Source organism: Lithobates pipiens, unplaced genomic scaffold, assembly GCF_037356315.1.
Source record: "Lithobates pipiens isolate NorthernLeopardFrog02 unplaced genomic scaffold, aLitPip1_a1.2 Scaffold_3, whole genome shotgun sequence".
NCBI lineage: Eukaryota > Metazoa > Chordata > Amphibia > Anura > Ranidae > Lithobates > Lithobates pipiens.
In genome coordinates this window covers 154014972-154035053 of record NW_027507790.1, presented here as the reverse complement: position 1 = coordinate 154035053, position 20082 = coordinate 154014972, and the positions used below count along the sequence as shown (strand labels likewise).

The window sequence follows — 20082 nt, the reverse complement described above, 5'->3', positions numbered from 1 at the left end:
CCTATACTGCAGCAGTCCTTCATTGGTATAGGGACTGACGTACAGTCTGCTAATCACTAACACACAACCTGCTTGGTCCACAAAAGTTCTTATAAGGACTGGTAACTTGGTATAGGGTGCTACGGTACATAGGCCTGAGTGCGTTACAGTCTGCTGTTCTGTAAGGACCGCTATCGGTCCACAATACATAGGGTTGCCGTGCACTACTGCTGACCGCTGCCCTATACTGCAGCAGTCCTTCAGCGGTATAGGGACTGACGCACAGTCTGCTAAACACTAACACACAACCTGCTTGGTCCACAAAAGTTTTTATAAGGACTGGTAACTTGGTATAGGGTGCTACGGTACATAGGCCTGAGTGCAGTACAGTCTGCTGTTCTGTAAGGACCGCTATCGGTCCACAATACATAGGGTTGCCGTGCACTACTGCTGACCGCTGCCCTATACTGCAGCAGTCCTTCATTGGTATAGGGACTGACGTACAGTCTGCTAATCACTAACACACAACCTGCTTGGTCCACAAAAGTTCTTATAAGGACTGGTAACTTGGTATAGGGTGCTACGGTACATAGGCCTGAGTGCGTTACAGTCTGCTGTTCTGTAAGGACCGCTATCGGTCCACAATACATAGGGTTGACGTGCACCACTGCTGACCGCTGCCCTATACTGCAGCAGTCCTTCATTGGTATAGGGACTGACGTACAGTCTGCTAATCACTAACACACAACCTGCTTGGTCCACAAAAGTTCTTATAAGGACTGGTAACTTGGTATAGGGTGCTACGGTACATAGGCCTGAGTGCGTTACAGTCTGCTGTTCTGTAAGGACCGCTATCGGTCCACAATACATAGGGTTGCCGTGCACTACTGCTGACCGCTGCCCTATACTGCAGCAGTCCTTCAGCGGTATAGGGACTGACGCACAGTCTGCTAAACACTAACACACAACCTGCTTGGTCCACAAAAGTTCTTATAAGGACTGGTAACTTGGTATAGGGTGCTACGGTACATAGGCCTGAGTGCAGTACAGTCTGCTGTTCTGTAAGGACCGCTATCGGTCCACAATACATAGGGTTGCCGTGCACTACTGCTGACCGCTGCCCTATACTGCAGCAGTCCTTCATTGGTATAGGGACTGACGTACAGTCTGCTAATCACTAACACACAACCTGCTTGTTCCACAAAAGTTCTTATAAGGACTGGTAACTTGGTATAGGGTGCTACGGTACATAGGCTTGAGTGCGGTACAGTCTGCTGTTCTGTAAGGACCGCTATCGGTCCACAATAGATAGGGTTGACGTGCACCACTGCTGACCGCTGCCCTATACTGCAGCAGTCCTTCAGCGGTATAGGGACTGACGTACAGTCTGCTAAACACTAATACACAACCTGCTTGGTCCACAAAAGTTCTTATAAGGACTGGTAACTTGGTATAGGGTGCTACGGTACATAGGCTTGAGTGCGGTACAGTCTGCTGTTCTGTAAGGACCGCTATCGGTCCACAATAGATAGGGTTGACGTGCACCACTGCTGACCGCTGCCCTATACTGCAGCAGTCCTTCAGCGGTATAGGGACTGACGTACAGTCTGCTAAACACTAATACACAACCTGCTTGGTCCACAAAAGTTCTTATAAGGACTGGTAACTTGGTATAGGGTGCTACGGTACATAGGCTTGAGTGCGGTACAGTCTGCTGTTCTGTAAGGACCGCTATAGGTCCACAATAGATAGGGTTGACGTGCACCACTGCTGACCGCTCACCTATACTGCAGCAGTCCTTCAGCGGTATAGGGACTAAGAGTTTTGTCACAGGGTCATTTAAAAAATGACATGCAGAGGAAGAGGCAGGCCCTTCCGCAGGGGTGGTAGGGGTAGGGCAGGAGCAACAGGCTTGAGCCAAAGTGGGAAGTTGCAGAAGGTGCGTTCAATTACTTTAAAGGATGCACCAGACTTGGTTGAGTGGCTCGCTCAGCCTTACTCTTCTGCACCCTCCTCATCCTCTCGATCTGCACCCTCTTCTTCACTCTCTGCTATGTGCACCCCCAAAGACACTACCACCAACAACACGACCACCACCACCACCACCACATACCTTCCGCTTGAGTCACTGGAATTATTTTCCGATCCATATCAAGAGGACATTTCTGATGCGCAGCCACTCTTGGTATTGGATCAGGAAGAGGAGGTAGCAACAAGCGCTACTCAGCAGTCTGACGCCAGTACCCAGATCAGCCCAAGGAGGAGGTTGGTCCCCGGTGTTGCTGCCTACTCTACTTATAGCGGTGGGGAAGGTGACGTTGATGATGACGTGTCTAGTGATGTCACGTGGGTGCCCACAAGAGAGGAAGAGGAGGGGAGTTCAGAGGGAGATATGGACCAGCAGATAGGGAGGAGAAGCAGCAATGACTTACATTGCACAGCAGGGACAAAGCAGACTGCAAATGTATCAGGAGCGAGTCATCGACCATGTACGGTCACATCTGGCGCTCCCAGGACACCGGCACATGGCTCCGCAGTGTGGGCTTTTTTTAACGTGTCCGCTGCTGACAATAGCGTTGCCATCTGCAATCTTTGCAGTCAACGCGTTAGTCGCGGTAAGCCCAATACTCACCTAGGGACGACCGCCTTAAGAAGGCACATGAGCAGCCATCACCGAGCCCAGTGGGAGCAACGGAACACACAAAGCCACACTGCAGGCTCTCACCGTCCAGCCTCGTCTTCTACTTCTCCTTCTCCTCTCTCCTCACAATTGTCCTCCACTCCACCTTCCATCACGCCAAGCTCACATTTTTCTGCAAAAAGGCAGGCTTCCGTGGGCCTAATGTTTGAGCGTAAAAAAATGATGACGCCGGATAACCCTCTTGCCCAACGGTTGGCGGCTGGCTTGTCAGAACTCATAGCCCGCCAACTACTGCCATATAAACTGGTGGACTCGGAGGCCTTTCGCAAATTTGTGGCCATTGGAACACCACAATGGAAGGTCCCAGGAAGGAAGTATTTCTCAGAGAAGGGCATCCCAGAGCTATATGGCCATGTTCAGCGGCAAGTGAATGTATCTCTGGCACACAGTGTCGGTGCCAAGATACATCTGACCACAGACACGTGGTCTAGCAAACACGGGCAGGGAAGGTATATCAGTTTTACTGCCCACTGGGTGAACCTTCTGACGGCCGTCAAGCATGTAACCCGTGGCACCCGTGTAGATTTGGTTTTACCGCCACGGATTGCATGCAGGCCTGACTCTTCTTCTCCTCCTCCTACTCCATCCTCCTCCCTCTCCTCCTCAGCTGCCTCCTCCTTTTCCGCTGCTAGCGTCTCTTCCACTGCACCGCCCAAGCTCCCCAGAACCTATTCCACATGCCAGGTGAGACGTTGCCATGCCGTGCTGCGTCTGTTGTGCCTGGAAGCAAAGAGCCACACTGGCCCGGCACTCCTTTCAGCTTTGCGTTCACAGGCAGATGAGTGGCTAACACCGCTCAATTTGACAGTTGGTAAAGTGGTGTGTGACAACGGTGCCAATCTGCTTAGCGCATTGAAACAGGGCAAAATCACGCACGTGCCGTGCATGGCACACGTCTTAAACTTGGTCGTGCAGCGATTCCTTGTCAAATACCCTGGGGTCCAGGACATCTTGCGGCAGGCAAGGAAAATCTCGGCCCATTTCAGAAGATCTTACACGGCCATGGCTCGCCTTGCTGACATTCAGCGGCGACACCATCTGCCGGTCAGACGTCTTATTTGCGATTGCCCGACGCGATGGAACTCAACCTTCTATATGCTTGATAGGCTGCTCCAGCAGAAACGTGCAGTTAACGTCTACCTGTATGAACTCTGCGAAAGAAACGGTTCTGGGGAGCTGGGTTTTTTTTCACCGCGCCAGTGGCTGCTCATGCGCGACACATGCAGACTTCTGCGGCCATTTGAGGAGATCACCAAACTGGTCAGTCGCAGCCATGGCGCCATCAGTGACATGGTACCTTATGCCTTCTTTCTGGAGCGTGCATTGCGTCGTGTCATTGATCAGGCTGTGGAGGAGCAGGAGCGGGAAGATGAGGAAGTCGCAATGCTGGATGAATTCCCAGGGGGGGCTACTCTATCTGAGACAAGTCAACAACAGGAGTCTGATGAGGAGTCAGAGGAGGATGGTGCCGGGGCGGATGAGCAGGAGCAAGAAGAGCATGCTTTAAACCTTTCTGGGATCCCTGTTGTGCGAGGATGGGGAGAGGAGAATGAAGAGGACGACATTATCCTGGATGATGAGCAGGAGCCAGGCCACCACACCGCTTCCACTTTAGTGCAAATGGGGGCCTTCATGCTCCAGTGTTTTAATAGGGACCCCCGTATAAAAAGCATGAGGGTCAAGGACCAGTACTGGGTGGCAACGTACTTAGACCCCCGGTACAAACACAAAATGGCGGAAATGTTACCGCCGTCGCAGAGGGCTGTCAGAATGCAGCACTTCCAGGCCTTGCTTCGAGAAATGCTGCATTCTGCTTTTGCGTGCGCTGGCAGAGGAGCAATTCCCACTCCCAGAGAAGGATTTGCGGGTACCAATCCAACAGCGCCTGCAAGAAGAGGCCGGTTTGAAGATGTGTTGGTGACTTCGGATATGAGGTCATTCTTTCAGCCGACCCATCGACAGGTGTCATCCGGATCCAGCATCAGGGAACGCCTAGACCGTCAGGTGTCCGACTACATTGGGTTAACGGCCGATGTGGACGCTCTGAGGAGTGATGAACCCCTAGACTACTGGGTGGGCAGGCTTGACCTCTGGCCAGAGCTTGCCCAATTTGCAATCGAACTGTTGGCTTGCCCCTCATCCAGTGTCCTGTCCGAAAGGACGTTCAGCGCAGCAGGGGGGATTGTGACCGATAAGCGTACTCGCCTAGCTCACCACAGTGTTAACTACCTCACATTTCTAAAAATGAATGAGGCATGGATCTCGGAGGAATTCAACACATGTGATCAGTAGACCATGTATATGTCTATAAACAATTTTTGGAATCAAGCACACAGACCTTCTTAATTCATTTGGCTCACTTCCCTGACCCAAAAAAGCACACCGTACTATATGCCCCTACCCTCCTCTTTGAAGAGGTTGAGCGGTGTCATATTTCTACTGGGGCTGCTTATTATGAGGGGTTCCCACCATCCCTGTGCTGTGCTGACTTCCTCCTGGGTGTTCTTATTATGAGGGGCTCCCACCATCCCTGTGCTGTGCTGACTTCCTCCTGGGGGTTCTTATTATGAGGGGATCACACCATCCCTGTGCTGTGCTGACTTCCTCCTGGGGCTGCTTACGGTGCTGCTGTCAGCGCTGTATGTCACGGAGCTGCTGTCAGCGCTGTATGTCACGGAGCTGCTGTCAGCGCTGTATGTCACGGAGCTGCTGTCAGCGCTGTATGTCACGGAGCTGCTGTCAGCGCTGTATGTCACGGAGCTGCTGTCAGCGCTGTATGTCACGGAGCTGCTGTCAGCGCTGTATGTCACGGAGCTGCTGTCAGCGCTGTATGTCACGGAGCTGCTGTCAGCGCTGTATGTCACGGAGCTGCTGTCAGCGCTGTATGTCACGGAGCTGCTGTCAGCGCTGTATGTCACGGAGCTGCTGTCAGCGCTGTATGTCACGGTGCTGCTGTCAGCGCTGTATGTCACGGAGCTGCTGTCAGCGCTGTATGTCACGGAGCTGCTGTCAGTGCTGTATGTCACGGAGCTGCTGTCAGCGCTGTATGTCACGGAGCTGCTGTCAGCGCTGTATGTCACGGAGCTGCTGTCAGCGCTGTATGTCACGGTGCTGCTGTCAGCGCTGTATGTCACGGAGCTGCTGTCAGCGCTGTATGTCACGGAGCTGCTGTCAGCGCTGTATGTCACGGAGCTGCTGTCAGCGCTGTATGTCACGGAGCTGCTGTCAGCGCTGTATGTCACGGAGCTGCTGTCAGCGCTGTATGTCACGGTGCTGATGTCAGCGCTGTATGTCACGGAGCTGCTGTCAGCGCTGTATGTCACGGAGCTGCTGTCAGCGCTGTATGTCACGGAGCTGCTGTCAGCGCTGTATGTCACGGAGCTGCTGTCAGCGCTGTATGTCACGGAGCTGCTGTCAGCGCTGTATGTCACGGAGCTGCTGTCAGCGCTGTATGTCACGGAGCTGCTGTCAGCGCTGTATGTCACGGTGCTGCTGTCAGCGCTGTATGTCACGGAGCTGCTGTCAGCGCTGTATGTCACGGAGCTGCTGTCAGCGCTGTATGTCACGGAGCTGCTGTCAGCGCTGTATGTCACGGAGCTGCTGTCAGCGCTGTATGTCACGGAGCTGCTGTCAGCGCTGTATGTCACGGAGCTGCTGTCAGCGCTGTATGTCACGGAGCTGCTGTCAGCGCTGTATGTCACGGTGCTGCTGTCAGCGCTGTATGTCACGGAGCTGCTGTCAGCGCTGTATGTCACGGAGCTGCTGTCAGTGCTGTATGTCACGGAGCTGCTGTCAGCGCTGTATGTCACGGAGCTGCTGTCAGCGCTGTATGTCACGGAGCTGCTGTCAGCGCTGTATGTCACGGTGCTGCTGTCAGCGCTGTATGTCACGGAGCTGCTGTCAGCGCTGTATGTCACGGAGCTGCTGTCAGCGCTGTATGTCACGGAGCTGCTGTCAGCGCTGTATGTCACGGAGCTGCTGTCAGCGCTGTATGTCACGGAGCTGCTGTCAGCGCTGTATGTCACGGTGCTGCTGTCAGCGCTGTATGTCACGGAGCTGCTGTCAGCGCTGTATGTCACGGAGCTGCTGTCAGTGCTGTATGTCACGGAGCTGCTGTCAGCGCTGTATGTCACGGAGCTGCTGTCAGCGCTGTATGTCACGGAGCTGCTGTCAGCGCTGTATGTCACGGTGCTGCTGTCAGCGCTGTATGTCACGGAGCTGCTGTCAGCGCTGTATGTCACGGAGCTGCTGTCAGCGCTGTATGTCACGGAGCTGCTGTCAGCGCTGTATGTCACGGAGCTGCTGTCAGCGCTGTATGTCACGGAGCTGCTGTCAGCGCTGTATGTCACGGTGCTGATGTCAGTGCTCTGTATTACGGTGCTGCTGTCAGTGCTCTGTATCTCCTGCACCCTCTTGTTTGCCTACCCTGGTCCCTGACCTTCCCTCTCCTCCATTGCCTTCATTAGCTCCATAGTCCTGAATTGTCAGAACAATTTCCCAAATAAAAAAAAAATGCTTGTAGTTATCGATCCCAAATTCACCTCATACATGTATTATGCTATTGTCCAGGTGGTGGGACTACGTGCTACCCCCTAATAATTACCCCGTGGCCGCAAATTCGACCTAAAGGTTTGCGAAATTCGCCTCCCATTGAAGTCAATGGAGCCCGCGGCGAACGGTCGTTTTCGCGAACGTTTGTGTCCGTTCGCGTTTCGCGTTCGCGAAACGTCCCGTCGGAAGTTCGTCCATCACTATTCTTCACTCTCTGCTATGTGCACCCCCAAAGACACTACCACCAACAACACGACCACCACCACCACCACCACATACCTTCCGCTTGAGTCACTGGAATTATTTTCCGATCCATATCAAGAGGACATTTCTGATGCGCAGCCACTCTTGGTATTGGATCAGGAAGAGGAGGTAGCAACAAGCGCTACTCAGCAGTCTGACGCCAGTACCCAGATCAGCCCAAGGAGGAGGTTGGTCCCCGGTGTTGCTGCCTACTCCGAGATCTCTACTTATAGCGGTGGGGAAGGTGACGTTGATGATGACGTGTCTAGTGATGTCACGTGGGTGCCCACAAGAGAGGAAGAGGAGGGGAGTTCAGAGGGAGATATGGACCAGCAGATAGGGAGGAGAAGCAGCAATGACTTACATTGCACAGCAGGGACAAAGCAGACTGCAAATGTATCAGGAGCGAGTCATCGACCATGTACGGTCACATCTGGCGCTCCCAGGACACCGGCACATGGCTCCGCAGTGTGGGCTTTTTTTAACGTGTCCGCTGCTGACAATAGCGTTGCCATCTGCAATCTTTGCAGTCAACGCGTTAGTCGCGGTAAGCCCAATACTCACCTAGGGACGACCGCCTTAAGAAGGCACATGAGCAGCCATCACCGAGCCCAGTGGGAGCAACGGAACACACAAAGCCACACTGCAGGCTCTCACCGTCCAGCCTCGTCTTCTACTTCTCCTTCTCCTCTCTCCTCACAATTGTCCTCCACTCCACCTTCCATCACGCCAAGCTCACATTTTTCTGCAAAAAGGCAGGCTTCTGTGGGCCTAATGTTTGAGCGTAAAAAAATGATGATGCCGGATAACCCTCTTGCCCAACGGTTGGCGGCTGGCTTGTCAGAACTCATAGCCCGCCAACTACTGCCATATAAACTGGTGGACTCGGAGGCCTTTCGCAAATTTGTGGCCATTGGAACACCACAATGGAAGGTCCCAGGAAGGAAGTATTTCTCAGAGAAGGGCATCCCAGAGCTATATGGCCATGTTCAGCGGCAAGTGAATGTATCTCTGGCACACAGTGTCGGTGCCAAGATACATCTGACCACAGACACGTGGTCTAGCAAACACGGGCAGGGAAGGTATATCAGTTTTACTGCCCACTGGGTGAACCTTCTGACGGCCGTCAAGCATGTAACCCGTGGCACCCGTGTAGATTTGGTTTTACCGCCACGGATTGCATGCAGGCCTGACTCTTCTTCTCCTCCTCCTACTCCATCCTCCTCCCTCTCCTCCTCAGCTGCCTCCTCCTTTTCCGCTGCTAGCGTCTCTTCCACTGCACCGCCCAAGCTCCCCAGAACCTATTCCACATGCCAGGTGAGACGTTGCCATGCCGTGCTGCGTCTGTTGTGCCTGGAAGCAAAGAGCCACACTGGCCCGGCACTCCTTTCAGCTTTGCGTTCACAGGCAGATGAGTGGCTAACACCGCTCAATTTGACAGTTGGTAAAGTGGTGTGTGACAACGGTGCCAATCTGCTTAGCGCATTGAAACAGGGCAAAATCACGCACGTGCCGTGCATGGCACACGTCTTAAACTTGGTCGTGCAGCGATTCCTTGTCAAATACCCTGGGGTCCAGGACATCTTGCGGCAGGCAAGGAAAATCTCGGCCCATTTCAGAAGATCTTACACGGCCATGGCTCGCCTTGCTGACATTCAGCGGCGACACCATCTGCCGGTCAGACGTCTTATTTGCGATTGCCCGACGCGATGGAACTCAACCTTCTATATGCTTGATAGGCTGCTCCAGCAGAAACGTGCAGTTAACGTCTACCTGTATGAACTCTGCGAAAGAAACGGTTCTGGGGAGCTGGGTTTTTTTTCACCGCGCCAGTGGCTGCTCATGCGCGACACATGCAGACTTCTGCGGCCATTTGAGGAGATCACCAAACTGGTCAGTCGCAGCCATGGCGCCATCAGTGACATGGTACCTTATGCCTTCTTTCTGGAGCGTGCATTGCGTCGTGTCATTGATCAGGCTGTGGAGGAGCAGGAGCGGGAAGATGAGGAAGTCGCAATGCTGGATGAATTCCCAGGGGGGGCTACTCTATCTGAGACAAGTCAACAACAGGAGTCTGATGAGGAGTCAGAGGAGGATGGTGCCGGGGCGGATGAGCAGGAGCAAGAAGAGCATGCTTTAAACCTTTCTGGGATCCCTGTTGTGCGAGGATGGGGAGAGGAGAATGAAGAGGACGACATTATCCTGGATGATGAGCAGGAGCCAGGCCACCACACCGCTTCCACTTTAGTGCAAATGGGGGCCTTCATGCTCCAGTGTTTTAATAGGGACCCCCGTATAAAAAGCATGAGGGTCAAGGACCAGTACTGGGTGGCAACGTACTTAGACCCCCGGTACAAACACAAAATGGCGGAAATGTTACCGCCGTCGCAGAGGGCTGTCAGAATGCAGCACTTCCAGGCCTTGCTTCGAGAAATGCTGCATTCTGCTTTTGCGTGCGCTGGCAGAGGAGCAATTCCCACTCCCAGAGAAGGATTTGCGGGTACCAATCCAACAGCGCCTGCAAGAAGAGGCCGGTTTGAAGATGTGTTGGTGACTTCGGATATGAGGTCATTCTTTCAGCCGACCCATCGACAGGTGTCATCCGGATCCAGCATCAGGGAACGCCTAGACCGTCAGGTGTCCGACTACATTGGGTTAACGGCCGATGTGGACGCTCTGAGGAGTGATGAACCCCTAGACTACTGGGTGGGCAGGCTTGACCTCTGGCCAGAGCTTGCCCAATTTGCAATCGAACTGTTGGCTTGCCCCTCATCCAGTGTCCTGTCCGAAAGGACGTTCAGCGCAGCAGGGGGGATTGTGACCGATAAGCGTACTCGCCTAGCTCACCACAGTGTTAACTACCTCACATTTCTAAAAATGAATGAGGCATGGATCTCGGAGGAATTCAACACATGTGACCAGTAGACCATGTATATGTCTATAAACTATTTTTTTAATCAAGCACACAGACCTTCTTAATTCATTTGGCTCACTTCCTTGACCCAAAAAAGCACACCGTACTATATGCCCCTACCCTCCTCTTTGAAGAGGTTGAGCGGTGTCATATTTCTACTGGGGCTGCTTATGATATCCCTGTGCTGTGCTGACTTCCTCCTGGGGGTTCTTATTATGAAGGGATCACACTATCCCTGTGCTGTGCTGACTTCCTCCTGGGGGTTCTTATTATGAGGGGATCACACCATCCCTGTGCTGTGCTGACTTCCTCCTGGGGCTGCTTACGGTGCTGCTGTCAGTGCTGTATGTCACGGTGCTGCTGTCAGCGCTGTATGTCACGGTGCTGCTGTCAGCGCTGTATGTCACGGTGCTGCTGTCAGCGCTGTATGTCACGGTGCTGCTGTCAGCGCTGTATGTCACGGTGCTGCTGTCAGCGCTGTATGTCACGGTGCTGCTGTCAGCGCTGTATGTCACGGTGCTGCTGTCAGCGCTGTATGTCACGGTGCTGCTGTCAGCGCTGTATGTCACGGTGCTGCTGTCAGCGCTGTATGTCACGGTGCTGCTGTCAGCGCTGTATGTCACGGTGCTGCTGTCAGCGCTGTATGTCACGGTGCTGCTGTCAGCGCTGTATGTCACGGTGCTGCTGTCAGCGCTGTATGTCACGGTGCTGCTGTCAGCGCTGTATGTCACGGTGCTGCTGTCAGCGCTGTATGTCACGGTGCTGCTGTCAGTGCTCTGTATTACGGTGCTGCTGTCAGATGCCTCTATCACGGTGCATGTGTCATTCCGGTATGTCACGCTGCTGGTGATCATCTCCTGCACCCTCTTCTTTGCCTACCCTGGTCCCTGACCTTCCCTCTCCTCCATTGCCTTCATTAGCTCCATAGTCCTGAATTGTTAGAACAATTTCCCAAATAAAATAAAAATGCTTGTAGTTATCGATCCCAAATTCACCTCATACATGTATTATGTCATTGTCCAGATGGTGGGACTACGTTTTACCCCCTAATAATTACCACGTGGCCGCAAATTCGACATGAAGGTTTGCAAAGTTCGCCTCCCATTGAAGTCAATGGGGCCCGCGGCGAACGTTCGGTTTCGCGAACGTTTGGGTCCGTTCGCATTTCGCGTTCGCGAAACGTCCCGTCGGAAGTTCGTCCATCACTAATGATCAGTGTACCAACCTGATTTTTCGTGTGCCCTTCTCTTAATTTGTGGCCAGTTTAATGCAGCAGGTAGAAAAGAGTTCCACTTTTTAGTGTCCTGTTTAGTTCCTATGGCCATTTTGGCAAATTAAAGCATGTTAGAAAAACAATCCAATGGATAAGATATTTAAGAAAAATAACTATATTTTGTTCTAGGACATAAGCCTGTATTTACAACATCAATAAGCAGCATTTGGAAACTGCTGAACTCAGGTTTTATTTTTCTTATAAAGGAATGTTAATCTCAAGTTGTTTTGAATAAGGTTTTGCATGACAAGATAGTTTGTTATTGCATTTCAAGAGGAGACAGTCTAATGCCTTTATTCATGTGTTTAAGCTAACTGTTTTCATGTACGTTTAAATACATTTTGCAAGAGACCCCCAATTGTGCAGTAATACGTCTGTTATGTCCGAACTTGCCATATTTTGTTTATACTGTACATGAACTTGAATACTTTTGAGAGCCGAAAAACAACCATGCCGTGGCATGTTACTGGGCTTATCAAACCAAACGTAAGACTACATTAATCCCATTAGCTTTGGGTTAGCAAGCTCATGGCATTTTACATTCAGGTCTCTGTGCTTTCCAATCTTGATCGACTGAAAACCAGTTCTCTCTTGATTCTTACAGTTGATTTTACAAGGATGACTTGTAGAAAAATAGCACCCAAACTCTTTTAAATTCAAACACAGATATTGTATTGTCCAAAGCTTGTGTTCTTCCAGCTGATATTCTCCTATAAACTTACCAATCAGAATCTTCCCTCAAGGAAATTTTAAAACATATTTTGTGTGTTGGAATCATCATTGCATTGGGGTGTAATAAAGTATAACTTTTAGATTATCCTAAGAACATCACATTGATTTTAATATAAAGGGGAAAAAGCCACGCTTATGGTAAAATATACGGTGGCTGCCTCCCCTAAGGGACACCAAAAATAAAAAAATATATTAATAAAGGGGTCAGTGGCGCTACCAAAGACAGACAGGTACAAGGGGATCAAGGGGTGGGGGTTGTAGCCACAATAAGAGGTGTACACTAGAGCTAAACACCTGAAAGAGTGTGAAGCAAGCCCACTATGGGTGTAACCATATGTGTGGGTCTACAAAACAGACCCCCCTCAATACACATGTTAATGGACAGAGACACAATGTAACTCCCAAAGGTCAGTTAGAGACACAATGTAACTCCCAAAGGTCAGTTAGACACACTGCTAACTAAGTGTTCCTAATAATTGTGTATATACACCTCATATATAAAAATCCAGTAACATAATCATATGTTTCATAAAAGAAGAACCAATCATATTAATTGCCCAAAAAGGTGAACAATATCCTATACAAAAGTACGTATTATAAAGTCCCGATACGTACATGTGATATATCACAGTCCGTACCATGCATTTAGTGCAATATAAAACATATATAATAATGTGCAATAGTAATTATTCCCAAGGCTCAAAATTAAAAGTAAGGACCACTACGGATAATGCAGCAATACAAAACAAAGTGCAGAAAAAGAGTCCACAAATCCAAAAGTCAAAAATCAGAACATCACCATAGAAAAAATCTGATTAAAAAAAAGTCTATATATGTAGCAATTTCCACATATGTGATCATCATATACTGTAGTGCATATAGCTGTGTAAAAAGACATCAATCACAGATGACTTTTGTGCTCGCAGTATCTTCAGAGGCATCCCTTGGGCTCCAGGCTAGGAGCAAGCATCAGTGTATTCCACTCAGAGGAAAGAAATTGGCTACAATAGTGTAGTATAATAGTAAAATCGTTCCATTTATCTATAATTGGTATTATTAATCAATTCCTCGATATATCCTCCTCAACTTTTGTCGTAAAAGCTTTTCCTGTCTCTTCTCCCTAAACACTAGAGGTCCAATTAGGTTTACTAGGGGAACCCACATCCAATTCGCAATAGTGTGAACCCAGCCTAATTGAAGACCGTTTAGTACTGTGGTTTCTCTTCCTAGAAGTGGGAACCTAGCCAAGGTAACTCCCAAGGCACAAAGCAGTATCCTTAATCCTCAATCCCATGGCAGAGCACCATGGAAGAGCACCTTCGCAAACTGCAACACTACTGGGGAAATGGTTTGTTGACTGATTAAGAAAAAGTTTAATTGTTGAGGAAGAGTACTTAGTACTATATATGGCACAAAAAGGGCACAGTTTACCAATAAAATGAAAACATTATCCCAACAGTGTGGTTTGGTGGAGGGAACATCACAATTGTTGCTTGCTTCGCTCCCTTGGACTACTACCAAGGGGAAAATTAATTTCCAATGTTACCAAAATATCCTTCAGTATAATGTCATGGTGGCTGTCCACTAGCTGAAGCTTAGTAGAAGTTAGGTGATGCAGTAGGACAATGACCCTAAGCATTGAAGTAAACCCACCACAGACTGGCTTCAGAAAAAGCAAATGCACTTTTTGAATTGGCCCAATCACATCCCAGGGTTTAACCCCATAGAGATGCTGTGGAATGACCTCAAGAAAGCCATTCACACCAAACATTCTACAAATGTGTCTGAGCTGAAGCAGTTTTGTAAAAAGGAATGGTCAAAAATTCATCCTGAACGTTGTGCAGGTCTGATCCAGAGATGCGGAACATGCCTGCTTGAAGTCATTGCTGCCAGAGGCAGTTCAAACAGCTATTAATTCCTAGGGTTTACTTACTCTTTTCTCCAGCACTGTGAATGTTTAATGGGTGTGTTCAATAAAGACATGAGAAATTATAACTGTTTATATGTTATCAGCTTAAGCACATTGTGTTTGTCTATTGTGACTTATATTATGGTCAGATCACAATTTTATGGCAAATCCCTGCAGAAAACTAATTAATTGCAAGGGGTTCCAAGTTTTCCTTCTGTCCCTAGGAACCCACCAGTAGACTTCAATAGCTGTGAATGCAAAAGATGGAACATGAGACCCTAGTCTGCAGAACTTCCTGGAGACACAGGGCATTCATATTCTATCGTTCCCATTCAAAGCTATTGGAGTCTACTGGCGGGTTCCTAAGGACAGGAATGAGCGGCAGACTTTTCATGTTGATGAACTTTCATTACTGTATCCTGTAAGTCATTTTTAACCATTTGTGAATACATGTTTAATGTCAATACTTGCGCTTCCTTGTTTTTCTTTTATCATGACCCATAGGAAACAGTTATTGTAACAGTCCTGTAATTACATGCACACCATGATCTGTTTAACTGCATTGCTAATGAACTTTTGCCCTGAAAATTTTGGTTGCTTTAATAGAATTCTGTGTTCTGTTGCAGATCTCCTTCCTGGCCTCTGCATACATTAGCCGAGAGCTCTCTAATGAAGGCTGTGCTGGTCTGGCAGCTATCACACACTATTTTTATCTCAGCCAATTCTTTTGGATGTTTATTCAGGTAAGCAAGCCAAATTAACTCCTTATTCTACTGTAATAACTCACAAATAAATATTTTTTTAATTATTCTTCACCTTAAACCAATATTAACATTTTTGGTTGATTCCAGTGGGTTGAGACACACAATGGTAAAATTTCCCTACACTGGTTTATGTCTCTTTCCTCTCCTAACAAGCCAAAAAAAATGTGTTACAACTGGCAGGTGCAATTCCCACTTTAATTATTCAATTTTATAGAAGCTCTACTGAGTTTTATTCAGCTTTGGCATTACAGTGACTGTGGCTGTTAGGTGGAGCTGGGACATCTTACCTCAAGAGTCTTAGGCCGCGTACACACGGGCGGATTGTCTGCCCAACTAAGTTTGGCAGACAATCTGACAGACAGTCCGTTCAAAATTAGCATGAACGGACTTGACCACACACGATGAGCAGACAGTCCGCTGAAAGCATGCGTGATGACGTGTACAGCACGTACGACGGGACTAGAAAAACGACGTCCTATACACTGCAATGCAACCTTCGGCAGTGTAAACCCTTTCTGAGCATGCACCATACTTAGTCCGTCCAACTTGCCTACACACGAGCGGACTGTCCGCTGAAACCAAGTTTGGACGGACAAAACCAAGTTTGAACGGACTGTCTTACGGAAATTCCGTAAGACTTTGTTCGTCAGATTGTCCGCTGAAAAAGTCCGCTGAAAAAGTCCGCTGAAGCCCACACACGAGCGGATTGTCCGCTGAAACACGGTTCAGCGGACTAAGTTGGACAGACAATCCGCCCGTGTGTACGCGGCCTTAGATATAAGAAGCCAACATGTAAGGGTTGTAACCCTTCCCACAGCTACAAATTTTTTTATTGTTGTCTTTGCCCCATTAGACAGACTTTCACACTACAGTAAAAACCTGGCAGATGTTCTAGCCCTTTCTCCTTCTGCCCAACAATTAAAGAAAAGCTTTGCCTGGAGCTCACTTTAAGCCAACTATTTTCTTTCATGTTAGATAGAGTGTGATAACGTTTACGCCAGACATTTTTGGTCTCTGTTTCCGTGTTGGGGAGCTTTAACTTCACTTCCTGCTGAGAATACCTCAATCCAGCAAGTGCGGGAAAGTCTTCCCAGTGGCAACATACTGTAGATAGTAGCAATACCCTTACCAGGTTCTAATCCTATGTCACCTCTGATAAAAAAAAGAGTTTTAATTATATTTGTATTTCCGTTGGAGAGTTTTCACCTTTACAGCCTTTCCTGGACAGGTAGCAAGGAAAAATCTCCCCAATATGTCCATAGCAAAGCTACCTGGCAGACAATCTAAGCTGGGGGTTGGGAATCCGTCGAGTAGGTGACAGGGAACAGGTCTGTGACAGGGAACAGGTCTGTGCCGCCGACCTTTGCCTCCTACTGCTAGCTGCCGATCCTGTCTGAGCCTCTCTCCGCCCTTATCCTCCTCCGCCAAGCCTTCAGTCCTCCTCTCTCCCTCCTCTCCTTCCTCCTCCACTGCTGTCAACAGCAGAGAGCGAGAAGCAGCACAGCTCAGGACAGAGGGTGGGGGGAGGAGTCAGACAAATTAACTTTTCCAGTTAACCCACAGGTGATTGTTTGCTAGTTCCTAAGCAACCAATCATCAGCTTGTTAATATGAAAAGTCATTTGGCCAGCTTCTGCTCCTGCCTGTGTCCAGGTCTAGGTCTCATGTGTTCACAGGTAGGATGCTATGGGAGGGAAGGGGGGGGACACTACATTGCATGTGTGATGTGGAGGGGGGGTGTGATGGGGCAGTTGTCACTCTTATGGGCTGGGCCACCCCCATAGCAGTGTCCTCTACCACCATTCACATCATCCCTACCCCCTACTCAATCCCTGCAGTCTGAGTGCACTCCCAATCCCTGCATTGTGAGCCTAAAGCACTATCAACCCCTGCACTCTCTTGTAATAAATTTTTTATATTCATTGCTTTGCGATCTACATTTGGGGTTAACAATGTATCATCACCCGCTGTACATCACAAAGGCAGTGCGTTATGAACACGGTGGAGTAAACACACATGGAACATGCCTTTCTGCAACTGTGTTCTGGTGTGGACCGGCCATCACAACTGGACACTGTGCCTGGTGATCTTTGACTTCATCAGTGTTGTTCAAGTAGATCTCTATCTCATGAAGTTTGCCTACCCCTGATCTAAGCTATCCCAACTCCATGCAAAATAAAGCAAATACATATTTTGGCTACATAAATGGTCATTTGCCACATATAAAGATACATTGGTTTAAAATTTTACATTGGCTGTGTGGGTGATTGTACAATATACGTATATATATTATATGCTGTATGTACATATATATGTATAGAATGTTTGTCCCAGATAGGGATGAGCTCGGTGTTCGAGTCGAACACTGGCTATTCGCTCGTTCGGCAAAATCAGAACTTTGTGGGCCTTTCGCGCCATGTTCGTGTGGCGCTCACGGCCCACAATGCACTGCGCCATGGCAGAGCATTGTTGGCTGATAATTGGCCAAGCAGGCACTGTGACCCCACATGCTTGGCCAATCAGTGTCGGCAGCGAGGAGAGCCATAATTGGCCACAAGCAACCATCGCCAGCGTCTGATTTAAATGGTGCAGGAATACCTAGGGGCAAGGCCAGACTTGGACACCTTTCCCACCGAAAATCCTCTGGCTTACTGGGTCTTGAGGATGGATCACTGTCCAGAGCTTGCAGAGTATGCAATTGAGCTACTGGCCTGTCCTGCATCCAGTGTTCTTTCAGAACGCACATTCAGTGCTGCTGGAGGCTTTGTAACCGATCACAGGGTGCGCCTGTCCACCGACTCGGTTGATTGACTGACCTTCATAAAGATGAATCAGTCTTGGATCAGCACCAGCTACCAAGCACCTGAAGCTGATGTAACCGAAATTTTTTTTTTTTTTAAATGTCACATCCCTTCAAGACTGCCTATGGTGATGCTGAGTGACTGTCCTGTTATGTTGACTGACTATCCTCTTCCTTCTCAATGATCCTGCTGATAGCTTGGAAGGACAGTTCTGGGTGCCGCCACCAGTGGCTAAGGCCCAATTTTTCAGCTCCTGTTTAACAGGGGCGTGTAATTACAATTTTTGATGCAATACTTTGCAGCAGGGCTCATTCCTGCACCCCAACTAGAGTATCTGGGAGAGGTTGCAGTGTCGTAGCACCAGCACCAGTGCCTAAGGCCCAATTTTTCAGCCCCTTTTTAACAGGTGTAGGTAATTACAGTTTTTGATGCAATACTTTGCAGCTGGGCTCATTACTGTACTCCAGTTAGAGTATCTGGGAGAGGTTGCAGTGTCGTGGCACCAGCACCAGTGCCTAAGGCCCAATTTTTCAGCCACTGTTTAACAGGGGCGTGTAATTAAAATTTTTGATGCAATACTTTGCAGCAGGGCTCATTCCTGCGCTCCAACTTGAGTATCTGTGTGGGGTTGCAGTGTTGTGGCACCAGTGCCTCAGGCCTAATTTTTCAGCCCCTGTTTAACAGGTGCATGTAATTACAATTCTTGATATAATATTTCACAGCTGGCCCGTTCCAGCGCCCACCGAGAGTAACTGTGAGGACTTACAGTGTTGTGGCACCAGCAGCACCACCACCACCACAACCACCAAAGGCCCAATTTTTCTACCACTGTTCAACAATGGCATGTAATTACAATTCTTGATATAATAGTTCACAGCAGGTCATTCCAGCACCCACCAAGAGTCACTTTGAGGGCTTACAGTGTTGTGGCAAAACCAACACCTTAGGCTCAAATGTATGCAGAGCATATAGGGCAGGCCCCTACTTTCAAACATCCAACTTATAAACGTCACCTACTTACAAATGGAAGGAAGGAAGATGAAAAAAGACAGAAGGCCAAAAAAATTATACAGGGGTGATAACCCTTCCCTATTTTTTCCAAAAAAGCTTAAAAATAGATTTTTTTTTACTGGAGCTACAGTTTAAAAATGTACCAGTTCAAAATTACAAACAGATTCTACTAAACACAACAAACCTACACAGTCTCTGTCTTGTTTGCACTGCCTGTATACTGCTGTTCTGAGTATATAGGGCCTGGGGGCCCCACACCTTTCCTTTTTTTAATTTGGGTACGGGGTTATCCTTAATATCCATACAAGACCCAAAAGTCTTTTTTTTTTCACTTTAAGCATCATTAAAATCAGTGCTCCCGAAAAAACGGGCATTTAAAAAAAACATTTTGCATTGATCCATGTCCCCTGGGGCAGGATCCGGGTCCCCAAACCCTTTTTAGGACAATACCTTGAATATTAGCCTTTAAAATTAGCACTTTTGATTTCGAACGTTCGAGTCCCATAGACTTTAATAGGGTTCTAAAGTTCGTACGAATTTTCGGTCCGTTCGAAGGTTCTGGTGCGAACTGAAACGGGGGGTTTTCGGCTCATCCCTAGTCCCAGACCCGAGGTTCTATGTCTGATATCCAATAGGGACACTGTAGCCCTCAAACATATTAAGATTTACTAGAGAGTTGTTATTTTTTCATAATATGTACATAGTACTTATTTATTCTCAGCCATAAACAACATATTTGATTTGCTTGAGTATGTTATCTCACCTTGCATGGAGGAATTCCGATAAGACTAAGCAGTACCAAGCAGAACAAGGCTTAATGACGCGGATTCCAGTAAAGTATTACTTGCTGACATTTCATGTTTGCATTATTTTAATACTCAAGGAGGGTCAAACCACTTAAATACTTACAGCACCATGTTCTATGTTATTGGTTGTGATATCTGCTGTACTAATCTAATCTTCTGTTATAAATATGGAAAAAAAAATTTGAGTCCTGGCAGCAGAAGAGGTGTTCTCCACACACCCACACTCATGCTTCTCACTCCTACCTGCTTTTTAGTTTTTGAACATTGTGCGTGTGCTGTACCTAATAGGAGGGTGTGCTAAAAGAGAGTTGGAGGTTATGTTGCTTCACTTTTCAAGGGTATATATGATACAGACAATATAATGTTTGTTTTAGCTAATGTTTTGATCTATGTTTCTAT

General features: G+C 48.4%; 1 protein-coding gene across 2 annotated transcripts in view; it reads left to right on the top strand.

Moving 5' to 3' along the window:
* The window catches only part of ADGRV1 (adhesion G protein-coupled receptor V1), a 710193-nt gene that overhangs the window by 562322 nt on the left and 127789 nt on the right, over positions 1-20082 (top strand). For both annotated transcript variants that reach the window (XM_077462401.1, XM_077462400.1), the window contains one exon: positions 14929-15045. In XM_077462401.1, coding sequence (XP_077318527.1) covers positions 14929-15045 — 117 coding nt within the window. The remainder of the gene's footprint in view (positions 1-14928; positions 15046-20082) is intronic.